Consider the following 20741-nt stretch of genomic DNA (forward strand, 5'->3'; position numbering starts at 1 on the left):
CTGCGTTTGGAAAATGTGTCAGTAGTGATTCAAATAGGCTTTCATTTGTCATAGGTTTTGTGGTTCATGAATATTCACTGAGAACTGATTAAACTGGAGAGTTGTGGAGAAGTGAGGTCACACCCTACTTTCTTTCATATTGCACTAAGCAAGGGCAATCCTAGGATCCTCCTCCACCCTTATCACCTTGGGTCTGTCAGGCATCTGAGGCAGGACCAGAACTAGAATGAGGTAAGTGAGGCACCTGGGATGCAAATTTAAGGAGCCGTTCACTCTCAGGGTCATGCAGGTATAGGATCAGCACCGGGGTGTGAGTATCTCCTTAAATTCTGTGCCCGACATGCCTCACTTGTCTCACCCTAGACTCAGCTGGATCCATTATCATCTTCTACTCCCTCATCATCATCATCCCTGAATTAAAAATGAGGAATCAGAGGCACAGAGAAGTTAAACAGCCAGGATGTCTAGTTCCAGAATCACCATGCCATGTTGCCTCTCATGACATAAGCTTAGATCTTTACCAGAGAGTCACTGTACAGAATTTGGGGGAATCTCACAATGTGTCAGAATAAAATACCTACCTACTCAGACTTAACCCAGGTCAGTGCCTGATAGCCCTAGCCCTCTGTACCAGGTAGACACTGGCACCAGGGGCAGTGCTGGTGGGAAAGCCCTAAGGACTCTGTTCTTTGCCTGCAGTGCCTTGACAATTTCACATTCCATTCTGTATGCGGCCATTTACACCCAAAGTCAGGGAGAGTGATGTTAGTTTCATATGCTAGCAGGTAGTCCAGACTAATGTTTAAGCTAATTTGACATAAACAGATGCTGTTAAATAGACAGGTAGTTGTTTGCATATATAGGTACATATAAACATATACACATGAACCCAGTGCATTAAAAAATGTAAAATCAGCTTAAGAATTCTTTTACACATGTCAAGTATACATATAATACCTTACCAAAAGAGATTATCATGGAATAGATCCACTGATGACAGACAGTGATTAAAAAACACCCATTACACAGGATTTTTTTAATCAGTGGGATCCTGCTGCATGTTAACATAAAAAGGCATTTTTCAACAACAAAACTAAGGATAATTAGCCATGTTGACCCTGGAACAACCTTAGTGGGTACCCCTGTAGAATGTCCTTTGAGGAGAGCTATATTTGGATGGACCTTTTAAGAGCAAAATTTAAACATATAGTTTTAGGCAGAGGAAGTAAGATGGGCCGATTTGGTGTGTTCTTTGCCTAGGTATCAAAGAATGCCTCCTTAATACAATGCTTTTCATTTTATGTACATATTTCTTCAACAAAAATTAAGCTATTTTCATGTCCTAGGTACCCTGTGAGGTACTGGGGAGAGTGACTGCCCTCAAGAAGGCTTTGTATTAGTGAGGTTCAGATGTCAGTACCTAATTACAAGAGAGGATGATAAATGCTAAAATAAAGAGCAATGGCAGTACACAGAAGGGTCCCTAACCCAGTCCTGCCAGTTCAGAAAAGGCTTCTTGGAGCTATGCTATAGGATTCCCTGTAGTCCATGTCAATAAGATTATTACCCTGTCAACAATTAAAAAACTAGTTCAGCTGCTACTTAAGTTCTCTCTTAGTTCTTGAGAAAAAAATTCAATATAAAACAAAACCCAAATGTGTGCCATTAGAAAGAGGAGAATGCTTGTCATATTTATGGTGGCAGGTGCATTAATTCATCTAAAAGCTGTTACAATTTATATAAGAATAAGCTGAAAAGAAGAGGGGCCGGGTCATACAGTCCTGTTTTATGCCACTTGGAATGAGAATTTGATCTGTCCACAGATACCTGTGACCCACCCTGGCATGACATCAGTGTTATGGTGCAGACTATATAGAAGCAGTAAGAGTTGTATTTGCAGTGAGCTCACACAGCTTGCCTCGGAGGACACTCTAGTTTAGGGAATCAAAGGCTGGCGGAAGATCAGTGAAGACTGCCAGAAGTTCTGTGTTGAAATTTTCTTGACAATGGAACAATATGGTGGTGATTAATGATTGAAAACCTGGGCCTAAAATCTAAGTGTGGACTAATTTTACAACTCATGGAAAGTAGGTGATTAGAATTCAGTAATTGGTTGAGAGGAAATCTCTTGCAGAGTTTTAAAGGAATGTTTGCAGGAACTGGAACTGTAAAGTGAATTAGGGTAAATAGTTTGCTAAAAAGAGCTCCCACACAATAGCTTTGGAACCATCTAGTTCTCAAAATTTCCAAAGAATTTTTCAAGAATGGTTCATGAGCACCTGCATCAGAATCATCTAGATTCTTGTTAAAAACGAGTTTCCTGTCCCAACACTGAATCACACTCCTAGCAGGGCAGGACCCCGGAGTCTCCATTTCAGCAAGCTCTCTGGGGGGCATTTAAGTATTTGAGGATTTAAGGGCTATTGACATAAACAATTCTAGTAACAATGAAGAATATTCTGGAATTTTTTTTTAAGCCTTGGTTGATTGAAATGTCCTGGAATCTGGGGAGAGAGAATTATAGGAAGGACAAGTGTAGTAAAATAGCTTCCCCAGGTATGAGTGAAATTTGAACTTCTGGGATTTCTTTTGCAAAAGTCATAAAGTGACAGTATTTTCCAGTCTGCATTCTTGTGGAGTCGTGACAGCCTATAACACTTCAGTTGAGATTTATTCCTACAGTGGAAAATTTCAAACAGAAATATTGTGCTCCACAATTGGCATATCAGAGATAGACATTTACTTATTTAACTATTTGTTAATCACATACTGTAATTTAAGTCTTGGGTTGCAGAGGCAGAAAAAAGTAAAGTTATGAATATTAACTGGGTATATTTGTGCCTAATGTAGGTGCATTATATGTTTTTGAAATGATTGATTTATTTTCCAAAGATGAGGAAGTTTCAAACTTTCATTTCTTTAAGGTTTATAATATATCAGGATTATAGTGCCTCAAGATGAATAAATTCATCTCCACAATTTTTCTGATCCCAATGACTTTTACCATGTGAATTTCATTCAGAAAGCTAACTTTTCTTGTTTCCAGCGGCTAAATTTCAGTCTCTTACAATTTTGGTTAGCTAATCCATAGGTAAGTCTTGGGGAAAAGTCTAAGAATGTCTTTTTGTTTTAAAAAAGTGTTTACTCTCTTCTCACTATACTGGTTGCCATTAAAATATTATTTATTATTACTGACAACATGTATAGCTTTTTACCATTGGTAAATTGCCTTTAGAGAAAAGAATTGTGTGTTACTTTTATAGAGTTTCAGAGGTTTTGCTTTTTAAAAAAATAGCAAATGAAAAAAAAATTTGCTGATATCCAGGGCTATCTCTTTGATAAAACATTGTACCACTGCCAAATTTATTCTCCAGTGACAAAGGGACGCATGAGACTTATTCTACTTTCTGTAGGGAAATATTCAAATATCATCAGTAGCAAAAGAAAATTCATTTTCTGGGGCCAGATGAGTGAGGAGCAACTGGAGCATTGGGGAGGGGGACGTTTTGTTAGGTAATCAAGCTTAACAGATTATCATTTGATATTTCAGAAGCAGTACCTTCTCAGAGACCTTAAGGGACTCTCCGTCACTTCAAATACATATTGACTTAGTTGAATTATCATTTAAAAATAAAGCTGTTTCTGTAGTTTGTATTGCAGTAGTTAGTTGATGACAGCAACTTAATTCAGGGGCTTGTCTCAGTAAAAACTCTTCCATTTTTACCCAGTTTTCAGTTAGTAAGTTCACTGACCTTTCATGCACTGATTATCAACCAAAATGATGTTATTAATGGGTTTAATGCAAAAGTATTCACAGTGTATATATTCTTTTATCTAGAAGTAAAAAGTATTGAAGGGCTGTAATGTGGTTATCTTTTTAACTGACAGCTGCCATATAAAGTATACGCAAGTGACCAAATTTAAAATAGAAAGCAATGAAATGTGCTAAGACCAGAACTGTTTTACACATTGACAGACCTTTTTGTTTTGTTTTTGTTTTGGTGGTTTGGAAGGTACTTCAAAGTCTTCTTTGACTCAGAACAAGATGTCAGTTTTCAGGGGGTTACTTCTCATTTGTCTACTTGTGGAAAAGCAGAGTAAAGAGTACACAGAAAATTCAGCGGCTTTTTTTTAGCTTGTTTTGATTCTTAAACAGTGGGGATCCGCAGTATTTTGCTAAAAAATAAGGAGATGTTTGATTGAAGCATGTTTTTAGGTCGTTTCTAATACAGATTTTTTGGTTGTTCTTGACCATCACAGATACACCGAGGAGTTAAAGGATTTGTCCGAGACCTTCAGGGTAACCCAATTGCCAATGCAACCATCTCCGTGGAAGGAATAGACCATGATGTCACATCTGGTGGGTGTTCTCTGCCGTGATCGGAGGCTCTAGTATTGCACACGAGAGCGTGGTTACTTCTTAGCATAGTTATACTTCTTACACTGTTCTAAGCAAAACAATTAAATGCCTCATGTCTCTTTACCCCATCTCTCCCCCCAGCTTTGATCTAGTTAAATTTTTTCTGGGGAGCAGGTCAGGCAATTACTCAGGATGGCTGCTGCGCTTAGAAATTGGGGTACAGCAGGTGGCGCCCTTTCCTCAGCTATCTCACCCCAGAGCTGCGAGGCGGGGCCATCTGCGGGAGTCTTTGCAGTTGTTGAGGCAAAGGAAGATGAACCAGCTGGAATTAAAATACTGATCTCTCCTAAGAAGAAGTACTAATGAGCTGTTAACTGGTGAACCTCAGGAGGGAACAGAGGAGTAGGAAGGACGGTAACTGCCGGTGTATTGTGTGTCTAGGATTTCCCATCCATTTCTTCATTTAATCTGTATCATAAATCCAGATGTATTCAAGGCTGAACAGGATGTTACAGGATTGAGGTTGATGTTAGTTATTTCTAAGTTTAAAGCCCCATTTCCATTTTCCTACTTTGGGGAAAATGATGTATTTTCCTGGCAAACCTACCTACTCCTGTTAATAAATATCTATCCAGCTCATTTTAGTGTAACTCTCATCTGTTGGGATCTTTTCAACAACAGTAATATCTTTTTAGCTATAAACTCTACATGTTTGTAGACCTTAGCATTAATTAACCTTTAGTGCCCAAACATCCTATACCATTACCTGTTTCTTAACCTCCACATTTATAATTTGTATTTTTTAATCCTGAATATTTGTTCTCTAAAACTCCATTTATTTATTCATTAAACAATACTTATCAACACCCCATGAAGTGCCAGCCCAGCTTCCAGACCAATATGCCAGAACCTGTGCCAAATTATTGCTCCCTTTGCCCACAGGGAGGGGCTCCTGAAGGACCCAGGCCATGTCCCCTGTGGCCACAAGTAACTGCTTGTGTTAACTCTAGCGTAACATACAAACATTATTTTCTCTGTATTCCAGATGTGAAAAATTTAGAAAAATCTGGACGTTGGGAATAATTATAGGTAGAAAGGAATGAAATCTGAGGAGTGGGCTCTGGGACACTGCAGCTTTTCTAGGGCAGGGTGAGGTAGTAGGGAGGGATGAGCAACGGGGTCTAAGGTGGAGAGAAAACCCAGTGCCTTGTTCGGGAAGGCTGGAATGTTTCAGGAGGGAGAGAGTGTGAAAAGTGTCAGGAATGAGGCAGCGTGGAGAATCTTGTGGATAAGGAAGAGTGGAGAGTCTTGATGAGTCTATTTCAGTGGACCAGCGGAGCCCGATTGGGGAGGGTCTAAGGAGAGAGGAGGAGACACATTTGAAATGAAGAGTATTTACAAGTCTTTCCAGAGATTTTGCTGTAAAGCGAAGAGGATAAATGAGGCACTAGCTGAAAGGAGATGTAGAGTCCAGAGGTAGAATGGAAGAGATGGTGATGGGGGTTTATTTTTTTCTGATGGTTTCCATATTCACAATGAAATACAATGTGAAGCATCAACAGAGAGTGAGGATGAAGAGGATGCTTTACAGGTGTTAGAAAAAGGGAGACTGTCCACTAGGTCCTTGGTATTCAGAGTATGACCCCTACCAGCAGCTGAATTCATCATCACCTGGAGCTGGTCAGAAATGCAGAAGCTCAGGCCTCATCCCAGAGCCAGTGAATTAGAATTTGTACTTTACTGTTTCCCAGGTGATTGATGCACACTAATCTAGGAAATAGGAGAGTGAAAGGGCTCGGGAGGAAGACAGGGCAGGACCAGGGCCTGTGGAAGGCTGGTGTTTGTGGACAGGAGACAGCTCAGCATGGGTGTGTGTTTTCCCCAGCCCCTCGCAGCCAAAGGGGCAGGCAGAGAGTAGAGGCGGTGGGTGTTACCCAGCGCTGGTGGTTTGCCAGGCCTATAAGCAGGTGCGGAACAGCACATAGGTTGAAGGATATGTGTGTCATTGACTGGGGTGCCCAGGAACCTAAGCTGCTCAAGGAGAGGACGGGGGTGTGAGGGGAGGAATGGGAACAGAAATCCTCTGGAGGGCTGATTGAAAATGCAGTTCCTAGAAGGCAGCCAGACCAACTATTCTGAGTCTTTAGAAATTGAAATTTCTAACAAGTCCCTGAGGGTTTCTGACGAGGTGCCTTCAGCCACACTTTCTGAGACACTGACCTAGACTCAGACCGCCGGGTCTTCACAGCCAGATGCTCGGCAAGAATCAAAACACAGTGCCAGATGGTGGGATCCCACTGCTTGGGGACTTGATATATCCGTTAACCTGTGTTACTCCTGACATGATTATGATGATTCATCATATTAGAAGATTTATTAGACAGTTTAACATTAGTGTCTGTAAAATTGCTGTAAGTAACGATGCCCTCTAGAGAGTGTCATGCTCTTTTCAATGGAATTTCATTAAATTCAATAAACATCTACTTTAAAAACAGGGAATCAAAATTGAACTTAGATGGCATAACTATGCATTTCATATATGTGCCTGTGACTTGAAATTTTGTTGCCCTGCAGCAAAGGATGGTGATTACTGGAGATTGCTTGTACCTGGAAACTATAAAGTTACAGCCTCAGCACCAGGCTATCTGGCGATAACAAAGAAAGTAGCAGTTCCTTATAGCCCCGCTGTCAGGGTAAGTGATCGTGATAATAGCTAAAATTTATTAAGCACTTACCATGGGTCAGGCATGTTTAAGTGATTATATTTAGCTTTCATAATAATTCTGTGAGATAGAAGCCATTATTATCCTGTTATCCATCTGTTAAAAGATGAGAAAACTGAGGCCTAGCAAAGTTAAGTGACTTGCCCAAGGGCTCAGTGATTGATTTAATACCACTCAATGTGAAGCTCTATTACCATTTCTCAGTTTTTGAAGAGATCCACCAGAAAATCAAATAAAACCTTAAAAAAATGAAGCTTTTATTTGCTGACCTTGATTTCAATCTCAATAATATTCTGTTCAATTTATCTTTTTATCCCTAGCACCTAGTATAATACCTTACTCAATAAGTATTTGGAAAAATAACTTAGGCCTGCAAGGTAAATTTAGGCATTAACTAAACATTTATTAAGCACACACTATGAGCAAGGCCCTCTATGCTAAGAACTATCAAGAATGATACCTATTTAAGTAAATACCATTTATTTTACTAGGAAGGTGATGGTGATAAGACCAAAACTCTTTTAGAGAAGGATTTTACTATTGTCCTTGTATTACATTACTATGGAATGGCCTACAGAGTTTCCAATTAAAAAGCTTGAAAAGAATTTATTGTGTTTTTGTTTATGTCTCCAAAGTTTGGAGTATAAATGCTTGGTTTTGCAAACTAAATATCCTGAGTTTTTAACTGTTGCTTTGGTTTCGATTGTGTGTATGTATATATTAGGCTGGATATGTATTAAAATCAGGAGGTAAATTTGGGCAAATAAAACCTGGAAAAAAAGTAGCTCCAGAGCCAGGTTGTAAAAGGTTCAACTATTTTGACCCTTAGCCTTTCTAGCCCGTGTGAGTTCAAGGAGGTATTGAGTAGTCACTTTCTTAAATAACCACAGGCTCGAGTGGCCAGATCAAAGAACTCTTAGATCCACGTGGAATGGGTCATGGCTGTCTCCTGGGCCCGGGGAGGACTGGGGTTTGGAGCTGCATATTTTGAATAGTCCTTTGTGCAGAAGTGTATGAATTCTCCATAGACCTGATGAGGATGCCCAGTTCATAGGAGAGTTGAGTTCCTGGACTACTGGCCTTCGTGGTGGTTTGGAGATGTGTGTATTTCCATCAGTTTCTTTAGCACATTCAAGGTTCTAGAAAGCAGAACCCTGTGGTTTGGAACACCAGGACACCGAACTGCATTCTTCCATATTCCCCCAGCTTTTAGGAGAAAATTCAAGGTTGGCAGGAGAAGCTCACTGAATAGTCAAAGGCAGAAAACTAATTATAAGTTACATCTTTTTATGGGGGAAAAACTGCCTTTAAACAATCTGCCTCTAAATAATCTGCTTTCTAATAATTCTAGAAAGCTATTAGATCAAAGCACATTTGAAACATAATGGCTTTTGATATTCTTTTTCCCTAAAAGTATCTTGTTGCTTATCATGAGAGTTTTTTTAGGATATACTTTAATTCAGGTGGCTGGATTGAGCTTATTTTAATAAACTCTAAACCTGTTGTTCTTTTCTCAGTTTTAAAAAGTACGTAATCAGTTTGATAACAGTATATCCTTATTTTCTCCTTTAGGTTGATTTTGAACTGGAGTCATTTTCTGAAAGGAAAGAAGAAGAGAAGGAAGAATTAATGGAATGGTGGAAGATGATGTCAGAAACTTTAAATTTTTAAAAAGCCTTCTAATTAACTGCTTTTAATCTATCTATATAGTGTAGTATGATGTAATATGGCCATTTTCTTTTAGATTTTGTGCAGTTAATATTTAACATTGATTTATTTTGTAATCATTTAAATATTAATAGGCATTACTTAAAATAGACTCAAGTAAAAATATAAGAACTTGGTCTATTATGTTCATTTTCCTACATATAAGACACGGAGGACCATAGAAGAGATTTAAGTGATTTTGCCATTTTAGGTGTAGATGCAATAGTCCGTGTGTTATTTGCAATACAGAACTTTTTGAGTAATTCTACCTTTAAAAGTTAGTGAGTCCTTTTAATGTAATTGGTGACAATGTCACATAATGAATGCCATCAGAAAGGTCAACAGCTGTAGCTTGAGTTGTGAGCACTCTACTGCAAGACTTAAACAGACCTGTGTAAATTGTCATTTGTCTCTTGTGCTGACTAGCTATATAAGCATGATCTTGTTAATGCATTCTTGATGGGAAGAAAATGTAAACGTTTAGCAAGAGGTTTTTTGAAAGGAATGGAAATTGACTTCTTGCTTGTACATATCGGGGCAATACTGTTATATTATTCAGCTGGCTAACACTACTTCACAGTGTAGGGTTTCTCTTGGTTGTCGATTGTCCCAGAATTGCATTCTGAAAGAATAAAGATTAAAAAATCCCTATGATCTATATTTTAATTCTCTATGATTTTTGGTCTAGAGTTGTGGTCTTGTGATAAAAAACATATGTATTCCCTTGAGAGTGGCCTCTCATTGGTTCATCCTGTATATTTTTAAATTTATTAAGTGACTGTTGTATGCCAAGCACAGTGCAAGCTCTGTGTATATTATTTTGGTGGACAAAAGGTTCTGATTCCATGGATCTTATGGACCAGTTGTGGACATAGACTTTAAATAAATATACACACAAATGAATATGTAATTAAGCATTGTGAGGAGTAAAGTGACAGGAAGGACTAGTGTGTGGAGAAAGAGAATGTCAGCACAACTTAATTTAGAGTGGATGAGGGGATTCAGGCATGGCCTCTCAATGCATGTAAGCCCAGACCTAGGCTATGAGTAGGTGTGAGCAATGCAGAGTTACTGAGTGTAGGGGTGCGTGTGTGTGTGCATGGTGGTGGTGGTATGGTTGAGCAATGCTCCAGGTACAGGTTTTTGATTAAATAGTGCTAACCATTGTAATAGTAGACCCCCAAATATATACTGTCTTAAACACAATAGAAGTGTATTTCTTACTCAGGTACCTGTACTGGGCAGAAGACAGAAAGATGAGATAGCTTTTCTCCACCCAGTCATTCTGGGTCTCATTCTGACAGATGATCTTCCATCTTCTACATGTGGCTGCCAGAGTTGCCTGGTGGTCATCTCCATTGCAGCCAATGGGAAAGGGGAAAGAGCACGGAGGAGCATGTGGGGGATGTCTGTATGGGCCAGGCCTGGAAGAGGTATATGTGACTTATGATCACATCATATTGTCTAGAATTGTATCCTCTGGCTATAATGACTGCAAGGGAGTCTGGGAAATGTAGTCTAGCAGCACACCTATGTAAGTGAAGAGAATATTATCTTTGGTGAGCATCTAACAGCCTCTGCCAGATAGAAGGAAGAGTAGGTGAAGATGCATTAGGGTAGGAGAGAACATGGCTTGCTGGAGGACTAGAGAAAGGACAGAATGACTGGAGCAGAGATGTGGGAGGTGGGAAGTAAAGGCCAGGAAAGTTGACAGGTACAAAATCATGCAGGACCTTATGGACCAGAATTGAGGTTATGGGATTCTGTTTTTAGAATCACTGAATGGTCTTAAGCTAGGAAAGGACATGATCTAATTTAAGTTTTAAAGGTCATTCTTGCCGCTGTGTCCAGAGTAGAAGCAAGAGTAGAGACGTCAGGAAGCTATTGCAGGGCCCAGAATAGTGGCGACTTGGATCAGGTTGTGGCAGTAGAGATGAGAAGATGTGCGTGGTTTGTGATGTATTTCAGAGGTGGAATTGACAGGCCTTGGTGAGACATTGGATGTGGGTGATGAGGAGGCAGGTGTCACAGATGACATCATGTTTCTAACTTGACCAAATGGGTACATGGCATGTGGCATATTGGAGAAGCAGCAGATTGCAAAGGTGAGAAGAAAAAATTTCAGTATAGGAAATGTTAAGCTTGAGATGCCTATGCTTGTGATATATACAAATGGAGGTGTTGCGTGTATGGCTGCATAGTCTATGTGTGAAGCTCTAAAAGAGGCCTGGGATTGGAAATAGAGATTTGACAGTAGTTGACATATAAATAAGGTGCTATATTATTTAATTATCCAAACCAGGGCAGTTTTGAGAATGAAAGGGGCACAACTAATTTTGCCAGGACAGCAAGTACAATTCAGAACTGCCAGGGGCAACTTGGGAGTAGGCTTACCTACCTATAGATGGTATTTAAAGTCATGAGAATGTATAAGATCCTCTAGGAAGAGCCCATAGAGTTAGAAGGAAAATAGGATCCGGACTGATCTCTGAGGAACTTCAGAATTCTGCTCCCTGTGGTTCATATCAGACAGGATAAGCTAGGCTATGCTGCAGTAAGAAGCAAAACCCTAAATCTTAGTGGTTTAACTTAGTAATTTCATGAAATGCCTATAGGTCCCTGTAACTCTCCAGGAAAGTTGTCCTGCAGTGTGTAGTGACGCACCAGGAATGTTTCAGGCTCTGCTGTGGCTCTGCTGTCTCAACATAAAGTTTCCTTAGTCTCTTGTCTTGGACGCAGGGACAGATACCTGGAGTCACTTCCGTCCACAGCTTATTGACAAGACCTCGGCGCTTAGCCTGGTTGAACCAGAGCATTTGGTGAGCAACACTGTCACCACCTTAGTCTTTCCTTCTGGCCACCAACATACCTTTGCTCTTCTTTTTCCAAATATAGATTTCACCTAGCTCCTCCACAGGGGAGGCAGCTTAAAGTCACAGCAAATCAAGGCTTTGAGCTTCAGGTTTGGGATTTTTGAGGAGTCCCATGATAGCCTCTGTATGAGGTCTGCATATGGTCACTCTTGCTCCAGAAACTTATGAACTAAAAAGAGAGGCTCTATGCATCCCTCACACCCAACATACAGTGACAGAACAGAGTCAGCACTCCATTCAGAATGGTAAGGAGTAAGAGGTGCCCAGCAATCACTGATCTGCAGCAATTATGAAATCTTGCTGAACAGATATTTTATAGGCCTCCTCTTCAGGGGATGAAGAACATTCCTGGATTCAGAATTGATTCTACACTCTGGGAAGCACTTCCTTCCTCATTGTTCCCCGTGGCCATGGCCTTGCCTTCTTGAACGTCTCTCTCATTCACCTAAGACCTAGGTTGACAGAGGCCCCACCTAGCATAGCTCACCATCTGGAACATGGGACCTCCCAGGTCACTGCAGCAGAGGGTAAGAGAGACCCAAGAACCAAGAACAGACTTGCCTTAGGCTGCAGGTGACACGTCAGTCCTGCTCACAATTCACTGGGCAGGACTAGTCACATGGCCTTGCCTAACTGAACAGGATGCAGGAAATACTGGGGGGCAAGTAGAATGTCGGCCTCTGCCACAGGGCCATGCAGACAAATCCACCACTCATTTAGCAGTTGGAAGGAAGGTGTTAATTTCACATAGTCTTACCCTTACAGCAATTTGTGATTATGATACAGGGTTTCAAAGGTCCGAACTATCCTGGTCATTGTCTCAAAATGCTCAGATTTTATCTGATGAGGAGTCTAGAATTGAGTGTTGTTGAGAAGGACTCTCCTTATTTGGTTAACGTTTCTATGTTGAAGGACCCCTACTGGAATGAGACTCTTGGCCTCTAATCCATCCCTCACTCACTCTTTCCTACAGAGAAACCAGCCACTCACTTGTTAGGTGATGACTGGTGAGCTAATTGGGTGGAACAAATCTATTAATATAAAAGGACAGTAATCTTCCCTTACCCTCCCTTCCCTGCCCCAGGCAGAGGCAGCTGCAGACTCTCCCCCGGGCACTGAGGGAGGCTTTGTGTGTGTGCGCTGGGATGCAGGAAGGGCTTGTAGGAGTACAGTATTAATAGGCTCTTTTGTCCACAGATCTAAGGTCACTTTCTCCAATCAGTTTATCAGTAATAAAGCTGATAGTTTAACCTGTTGGTCTCCCGTGTCTTATTTTTTGGCTGGTTCTGAACTCAGGAATGGATGAATCCCTAAAACCTTTAAGAGATATAAATAATATGTTAGGTGTAGTGCTTTTTTTTTTTTTTTCAAAAGTGAAATGGGACCAGCACCTCTTGCATTCTGAATACTGTACTTCTCTTATCTCTAGGATGATACTTACCTTTTTTGGAGGTTATGTTGCATTGTTGCCTCACATAAACTTAGCATAAATGTAAACTCTGAACTAAGGTTTTTGATTTGGTTTGAAACTACAGGTTAGAGCAGACAAGAACATGGGGGATGTGAGAGCTGAGCGTTAAGCAGATCAGACTGTGAACAACAAGACCAAATTTTTTTAGGTAACGAAAATCAGAAAGGGAGAGGACTGGGCAGTTGATTTTAATGAAATAATGAACATATTTGAACTTTTTTTCCCTCATTGACAAAATCAAACATTACTATGGAAGGAATAGCTAATCTCAACTCACATTTTGATTTTCAATTCTTCACGCAAACAAAGATAAAATATGAATATCGAAGTTCATAGTTCCCCTTCCACAAGTTTATTTATTCAACCTCTGAAATCTTTCAACAATTTGGTGTTGTGGGAGAGTAAAAACCCATCATTTTTTCCAACATATGACTCAACTTGTCTTTTCAAAATTCTCACGAGGATTGTCTTCTGTGGTCGGGATTGGATGGCATTTGGGGTGTCTGCCTCAGGAAAGTCCGACAGAATAATGTTGACTTTCAGGTCTCACTTTATGTCTGCACTACTTCCTGCTTTTGCTGTCCTTAGGTAAATATCATTCTAGGTACTTATGATGTTCTGATTCTTTATCCTTTATTTCTTTCTACTGGACAGCCAACTCAGTTATAACTTGAGTTTGTAGCGTAGTGTAGTACATGCCTTTAGTTTCATGTGATTAATTTAAATCATTGCAAATTCCCTGAGAATCAGTGTTTTTAAAAACAGAGCAAAACTTAGTTGGGTTAAGGGTCCTCAGTGCAACCCAGGCAGATATTGAAATAGTTTGCAATGGCTGAGAAAAGAAAAATCAGCTTGATGAAGCTTCTAGGAAATGTTTATGATACCAGGGGCCACAAGGCTGGTTTTGTATTGCTTTACTTTTTTCTGCCTCTTCTAGTTTTTAAACTATCTTAGCTCTTTTCCCCCTTTCCCTTCCTTTTCCTTTCTCCATTCTTCTCTTTTGATGTTTCATTCATCAGTTACCAAATGCTCATCCTGTGGTCTCTCCTGGAGAGCCAAATAGCACATGTCCATGGTCCATGGCCATGGCCATTGGTCATCGTAGTCATCATCATTACATCACTAGTGTCCTCACCACTACTGAGCATGTATTTGTGCCACACTCTGTGTCAGGCACTTTGAAATGCCGTATTTTGAAACCCCACTGCAGCACTGTAAGATAGAAGTGTCACAGCATTTCTATTTAACAGATGAAGAAACAGATGCAGAACTTAAATTCCTCACCTCGCACAGCTGGTAAATGACAGACCAACATTAAAACTCCTAATTGCTTGACCTTGAGCCTGTCCTGTTTCCTCATTTCTCTAGCATGACCCAGAAAGAGCTGTATTCTTGATTAAACATATTGTTTTATTCTTTTGATTACTTCACATATGCTGATTGCTATGCTTAGGGTTTCTGGGGAGTATTTATTACCTACTCTGAAAGAAACCCTTTAAAGATAATTTTAAAACATTTTGCAAATAAATACAATAAGCTCCTGTTTTATAGTTTCTTGCTACATGGAATTAGTGTGAATCAGTTCGTTCCATCAAGTTCCCTGTGGACATGGTGATGTTTGGCCCTGACATGAATGCCGTAGAGAGATGCGTTTCAGGATTTACCAGGACATGTCAGTAACTGACAGCAAAGCAGGGCCGGTGAGGAAAGGAGAGCTTGGCACCAGTACTGCCCCCTATTGCCCCCTTCCTCCGAGGAGGCAGGGATTCCTGGGCAGCTGACCAACTGCAGGCTCTGGTTGCAGAAGTTGTCTGGAGGTTGTAGTCAGGACAAGCTACAGCAGGAGTGGATGGGAGGGTGTAAAATGAAATGCTAAGGGCCCTAAAATCCAGTAAAAATTGATGTAGACAACACTTCAATAATGGGATGAAGGGATCAAGACCCTTAGTGTTAAGGCAGCTCTCCACGCAGAGAGAGGCTTCTGCTCGTGGACAAAGTTCCCAGTCGGTTTACAATCCTAGGAGGAAGGCTGGCAAGGGGGCACCTCCGATGCACATATTAAATGAATTAAAGTGTGTAATGCATTTTGAAAACTGCCTGGCATGTAGCAAGTGCTCAAGAATGTAATTATTGCTATTATTATTCAACAATGTGTTATTATTACTCGAAGATGTGTTATTATTTTTATTACTACTGCTGTTATTGCAAGGTAGGTTATGAGATTTGGTACTGAAAAACTGGGACCATGGAAGAAACCCGGGTAAAAGACCCACAGGTGGGACCAGTGCTTGGAAATGAGGTGAAAACCTAGTTATCAGAACTGCAATGGGGTAATATCGAGATGGAGATAAGACTCTTGGAACTGTTTAAATATCCCTCTGTTAGATCAGGATCAGTCCAGGCAGCTGAAGTTGACTTGAGTCTGACGGTGGTACCAGTGGGCAGCAAAGGGAAAAAGGTGTGGGCCTCATACAAAAGGGGCTTCTTCCTTTTTTTAAATTTTATTGTAGAGTGTCTAGTTTATTATGAAAGGGTTCTCCCAGTATGTACACAGGAACCCAACTATCAGTTTATCCTGCCCACCCCACCCCCACCGGCATACCAGCAACAACAGGGTTCCTTCGTGGTACCTAGAAGAACCACAGAACTGCTGGGGTGAAAACATCATCGATGTTTTAAAGTACCTGTGAAACAGATGCAATGTTTAAAGTGTTTTTAAAGTACCCTGTGTTGTGTACTTTGCACACTCTGAGGCAGTGTGATAAGGCTCTCAACACAGCGGCCTATCCAGGGAAGGTCATCCACCAAATGCATTCTTCCAGGGCTAAGAGAGACTCTCACTACACGTGAGGATACTGAGACCCAAACCCCAAAAGCCAGAGCTAGGGTCCAGGGCACTGGTTCTTCTACAGCACCAGCGGGACACATCAGAACGACTGGGAAGCTTTCAACACTACACCTACAGGGCCCCACTCGGAGTCAGAGGGTTTGGAGACACTGTGACCAGGTGCAGAGGAGTGAATGCTCAGAGAGCAGGGACGCAGGTGGTCGTCATTCCTTGCCCTCCTTTTTTCACAGTTGTATATAACCAGATACATACAAAAACATACAGTTCACTTTTATTTATAATCAAATGGGCGCTATGCTTTCAAGTGCCTAATTCCCACTTTAAAACTTCATGCTGGATGCTGGTGGCAAGCCAAGATACTACATTTTTATGCATTAAATCCCACACTGGGCTTCAGGAGACAGATAGACTATAAGAGAAAATAACTCACCGTCATCCCCCTTTGCCATGAGACCGGTAGCTCTGGTCTGCCAGGTATTGATAAGAGAAGGCAGCAAATCGGTGGACAAAACTCTTGTGGGAGAGAGACCTGGCTGAAATGCCAGACCCCACCCCAGAGGGAAACTGGCCCCTCTTAATCTAGAGTCATTCTCGGACCAGCATGGACAGCACCTAACCAACCATCTGCTACAATGGAAAGCATCAACTGACACCCGTCCTTAGAAGCAAGATCAGGTGGGGGTGAAAGTTTTCTTTGCAAAACAAACGCGGCAGTGTATACAGTGTATACAGCTTGTCCTCCAGCAAGGCTAAGTTGAGGGAACTTGAGTATCAAGGACAAAGAATTTAAGCCATTGATCAGGGTGCCACTGGGACTAGAATAAGAGGTGTCACTATAAATTCCCTACAACAAAAAGGAGTCTAGAGCTTGATAAGATTACGACAAAGGTCTACTTTTTCATGACAGCTCAGCCAGCTCTTCCCTGATGTGCTGCAGAGAAACCTCATCTCCTTTCAGCTTTGCTCGCTTTAGCGCTTCCTGGTAGATCTCTTCTGCTTGTGCGTATCGTTCTCTGTGCGTCAGGGCCGCAGCCAGATTACTGAGCAGCACGTGGAGCTCAGGGTGCTCCACCTGTCTCGCCAGGTCTGACGCCCTCTCCGCGCGAACACGAGCCTCGTCGGAGCGGCCCTGCGCATCCAGGGTGGTGGCCAGGTCACTCAGCAGCACCATGGTCTGTGGGTGTCTTTCTCGTAGTATTTCTTCAGAAATCTGCAAAGCTTTTTCATTCATCCTTTGTGCCTGTGATGGCTGCTTGGAGAACAGAAGGTAGCGGGCATAGGTGTCTAGGCACATGCCCAAGAGGAGGTGGGTGTTGGCTTTCTCTTCCACTGACAAAGTGTCTTCCGATAATTCCTTTTCTCTTTCAATTTTTTCCTCTAGAGTTGAAATGCAGGATTCACAACCAGCAAGAGTCAACTCCTGTCTGTTCTGAGCAGCATAAATAGTGGGCAGCTTTAGAGAGATTTCTATTACTGCATTGTCTTCCTGTTCCACGGCCCTTCTAAGCAGGTAACTCATTGTTTGTTTAAAAAGTTTTTCCGCCCAATCATAAGTGTAAGTGATGGCCTTCTTGTTATCACTCTTATAGGCAAGAAGAAGAGCATCACGCAAAATTAGCTCTGCCTCTGCTGGCTCATCTTTCATGATTTGAAATAAAAATAAAAAAAGATTTGCGCCGCCCTGCCGCAACCGGTACCAAAAGGGTCTTCTTTAGTAATATTTTTAGTGTCAACTATAGCAGTATTTGAATAACTTAAAATGATCTAAAATAATTATTCATATTTTTTCTACTCATTTCTGTGTTTAATCAGCAACCATTTAATATTAAGGCCAGAATGATACAATGAAAAAGAGCAATAAAACCATAATGAATTTATACTTCAAGATTTGTGAGGTTAGTGTCCAACCTCCACTGTGAAAACTTGGTGTTTCTGAAATGTCATCAACTAAACATCCATGTGGCGAGTACAGTGGTGGAAGATGGTAGGACACGGGGTTACTGGGCATGGGTGTCTATACTCAGGTATCTGTTGGAAAGATGATGATGTGAGAGAGGAAGGTGCATGATGTCAGGTGAGCAGCCTCCCCTTGAACAAAGGTGTCCCAACATCGACCCACAAATACAATCAGAGCCTGATCAACAGCAAGCAATCCATCTGACACATTTAGAAAACTTACGGGGAAGAAAACACTGATGAAATAATAGACACAAATAAACCTGCCCTTTTTACTATATAAACACTTAAAATGTACCTACTGCAATTGCTGTAGAAGTGGAAGAAATACAGTCTTTTTCTCATATTTCTTTCCTATATGATTTTTCAGAATTAAACTGTAACTGGCTCTGTGTCTTAAAATTGATCTGGCCGAAAACCTATTCATGGACTTAAAAAAACTGACTAGTGAATATTTAATGAATTTCTAAGAAATCACTAATTGATTACAATAAAACAAAGCATAACACATGTACAAAATATGTGAACAATGATACAATGACTTTTTGAATAGCTTAATCAGTGGATGAGTTAGTCAAATTTCATGAGTTTGAATATCATAATAATGCATTCTCGTTGTCTTGATTAGATGACTTAACGATTTTCCAATGAACATTCTGGCTAAAACTGCTGTTTCTTCTCACAGTTTACACTAATATTTATTCTAGAAATTCCTGAAAAATCAACCCTGACACCACCAGGCCCACTTCCATCCCTGCCCTTGCAATGAAACAGTCTACAAGCAGCTGGCCACAGTCATTTGCCCACAGCTACCCTCCAGAAACTTCCCTGCAGATTTTCCTTTGTGTTTATTTTAAACCTTAAATTTGAAGAGCAAGATGGTGAGGAAAACACATTGAGCCTGACCAGGGCTCCGTGCAGTTGTTGGAGTCCTGGCTCATCTGGTCACGTGAAACACGGCTGTGGGATTTGGAGTCTGGTCAGGGAAGATTAAAGCTGCGGTGGTGCAGCATTCTTCACTTTAAACCTAAATATACTTCCCTGTGCACTAAATACACAGAGGTATTTCAAAGCCAAGTGTGTGTGTAATTAAAGTAAGAAAGCGCCAGCTGTGTGTGTCCACCTCAAGGTCCGGCCACATGTGCTCTTTCAGTCTGCAGGAGGCACCGACAGACAGGCAGAGCTGACAGGCAGATGTGGAAAAGGGATTAGGTGCTGGAGTTTTGGCTGAGTCCTTCACCAAGTGAATGGTCCTGCAGGCTCCTGCCCGCACAAACTTGGTCATGGTATCTCTTCTTCCTTTTATTCACCCACACAGAAATGAGAATGCGGCCCCCCCAGCAACCAGAGCACGAGATAACATAAACTCCAGCTTCGTATCTGGGGCAGCTGTGAGCCTCCATAAATTGTATGTGGCCTACATGGACAGATTCTTTGGGATTATACCTAAACAAAGAAATGGAAAAGCAGAAAGTTATTTTTTCCCCACTTAGGAATCATTTTGAAACCTGGTATCATTATTTTTGAGTTTTTGCAACATAAAACATGCACCCATTTCTTTCGCATTTCTACTTTTCTGTTTTCCTGATCACGTCTGTCTCAGGCACATTTTATCTGTCATGAGTCTCCATAACGTCCCTTCGCCCTTGTGTTTCTGTCTCTTCTGCCGCCTCTATCCTTACCCCCCGGCACTCTCCCCCTCTGCCCCTCTGGACCTCTCTGGGTCACGACTGCATTTAGCCAAGAAAGGGCTGAGGTCAAGCAGCCTAGGTGTCTCCTTCCTCCTCCTTCCCACAGGCCCTCCCTCTGGGAGGGGCCATCCTCAGTCTCAGCCTTTTTCTGGCAGCTTGCCCTCTAGAGGACCCCATGGATCTTCTCACAACCTCTAACCCCAGCAACCCCAGCCCTGACCCTGGGAGCCCAGATCCTAATTCTGGAATGTGCCTGGCTTATCTGCAATCAGGTCCCTGAGTGAAACAGAAATTTAGTAGAGAATTAAGTTGCTTCCTTCGCTATTGACAATATGAGAGACTGCAACCTGACTAACTTAACACTGGGAAAAATGAGCTCGAAAGATGAGGCATCATGGTGGGGAGAGAGAGCCTTGGGCTCTGCTCAGGAGACCTCACTGAATGATAGGTGGGGTGGGCTTGGCACCTTCCAGAAGCTCAGTCTCCTCATATTAACTAGAAGACAGTATAGTTGTTATTAAGATATTTATTAAAGTTCTTTTCCTGATAATCCCATAAGCCTACAAATAGGAAATTCTCTATAGAATGTAAGGGTAGGTAAACATGGAAGACACACTAAAATCTTTAGGTTGTGGTATTATGTTTCGGTTAAAATGTACCACGGCTCAGACATAGCTTTGTAAGGGCCAATAAAATCTGGCCATAAAAAAGTTATGGCTCCTAAGTGTCAGTAACATTGACTTCCTGAGCAAGACAAGTAGTCAAGTCCTTAGACACACTCCCTCCACCACACACCCCTCACAGAGGGGATCTCAGGAATGTAAAGAAGCCCAGAGTCTGGTGTAGCAGCTTTAGGGGGAGAGGAATCGGTGAAAACTGGTGCTATAATGAAGGGAAAGGGCAAGGCGGGGAGGTGACAGACTCCGTGCTGCAGCTGGTGTCAAACTGGGAGATGGTGCTCTGGGTCCAGCTCCGTGCTCCTGACACAGGAAGTATCTCTCTCTCCATCTCCATCTCCATCACTGTGTCAGCTATGCCCAGGAGCTGTTAGCACAGAGCCCTGAGAGGATCCTGTCCTGGAACCAGAGATGTGAGAGAAGAGGACAGGTAGG

At 41.5% G+C, this 20741-nt stretch overlaps 2 protein-coding genes across 2 annotated transcripts in view; one reads left to right on the top strand and one right to left on the bottom strand.

Moving 5' to 3' along the window:
• The window catches only part of CPE (carboxypeptidase E), a 79769-nt gene extending 70337 nt beyond the window's left edge, over positions 1-9432 (top strand). The window contains exons 7-9 of the mRNA XM_061191574.1: positions 4261-4360; positions 6935-7053; positions 8656-9432. Coding sequence (XP_061047557.1) covers positions 4261-4360; positions 6935-7053; positions 8656-8754 — 318 coding nt within the window. The 3' untranslated portion in view covers positions 8755-9432. The remainder of the gene's footprint in view (positions 1-4260; positions 4361-6934; positions 7054-8655) is intronic.
• Positions 9433-16880: 7448 nt separating this feature from the next.
• LOC133092310 (tetratricopeptide repeat protein 19, mitochondrial-like) lies at positions 16881-17627 on the bottom strand. The gene has a single exon (XM_061191576.1). It carries the CDS (start codon positions 17625-17627, stop codon positions 16881-16883), a length of 747 nt encoding a protein of 248 aa, XP_061047559.1.
• Positions 17628-20741: the final 3114 nt, after the last annotated feature.

This window comes from Eubalaena glacialis, chromosome 5 (genome assembly GCF_028564815.1).
Source record: "Eubalaena glacialis isolate mEubGla1 chromosome 5, mEubGla1.1.hap2.+ XY, whole genome shotgun sequence".
Lineage (NCBI taxonomy): Eukaryota > Metazoa > Chordata > Mammalia > Artiodactyla > Balaenidae > Eubalaena > Eubalaena glacialis.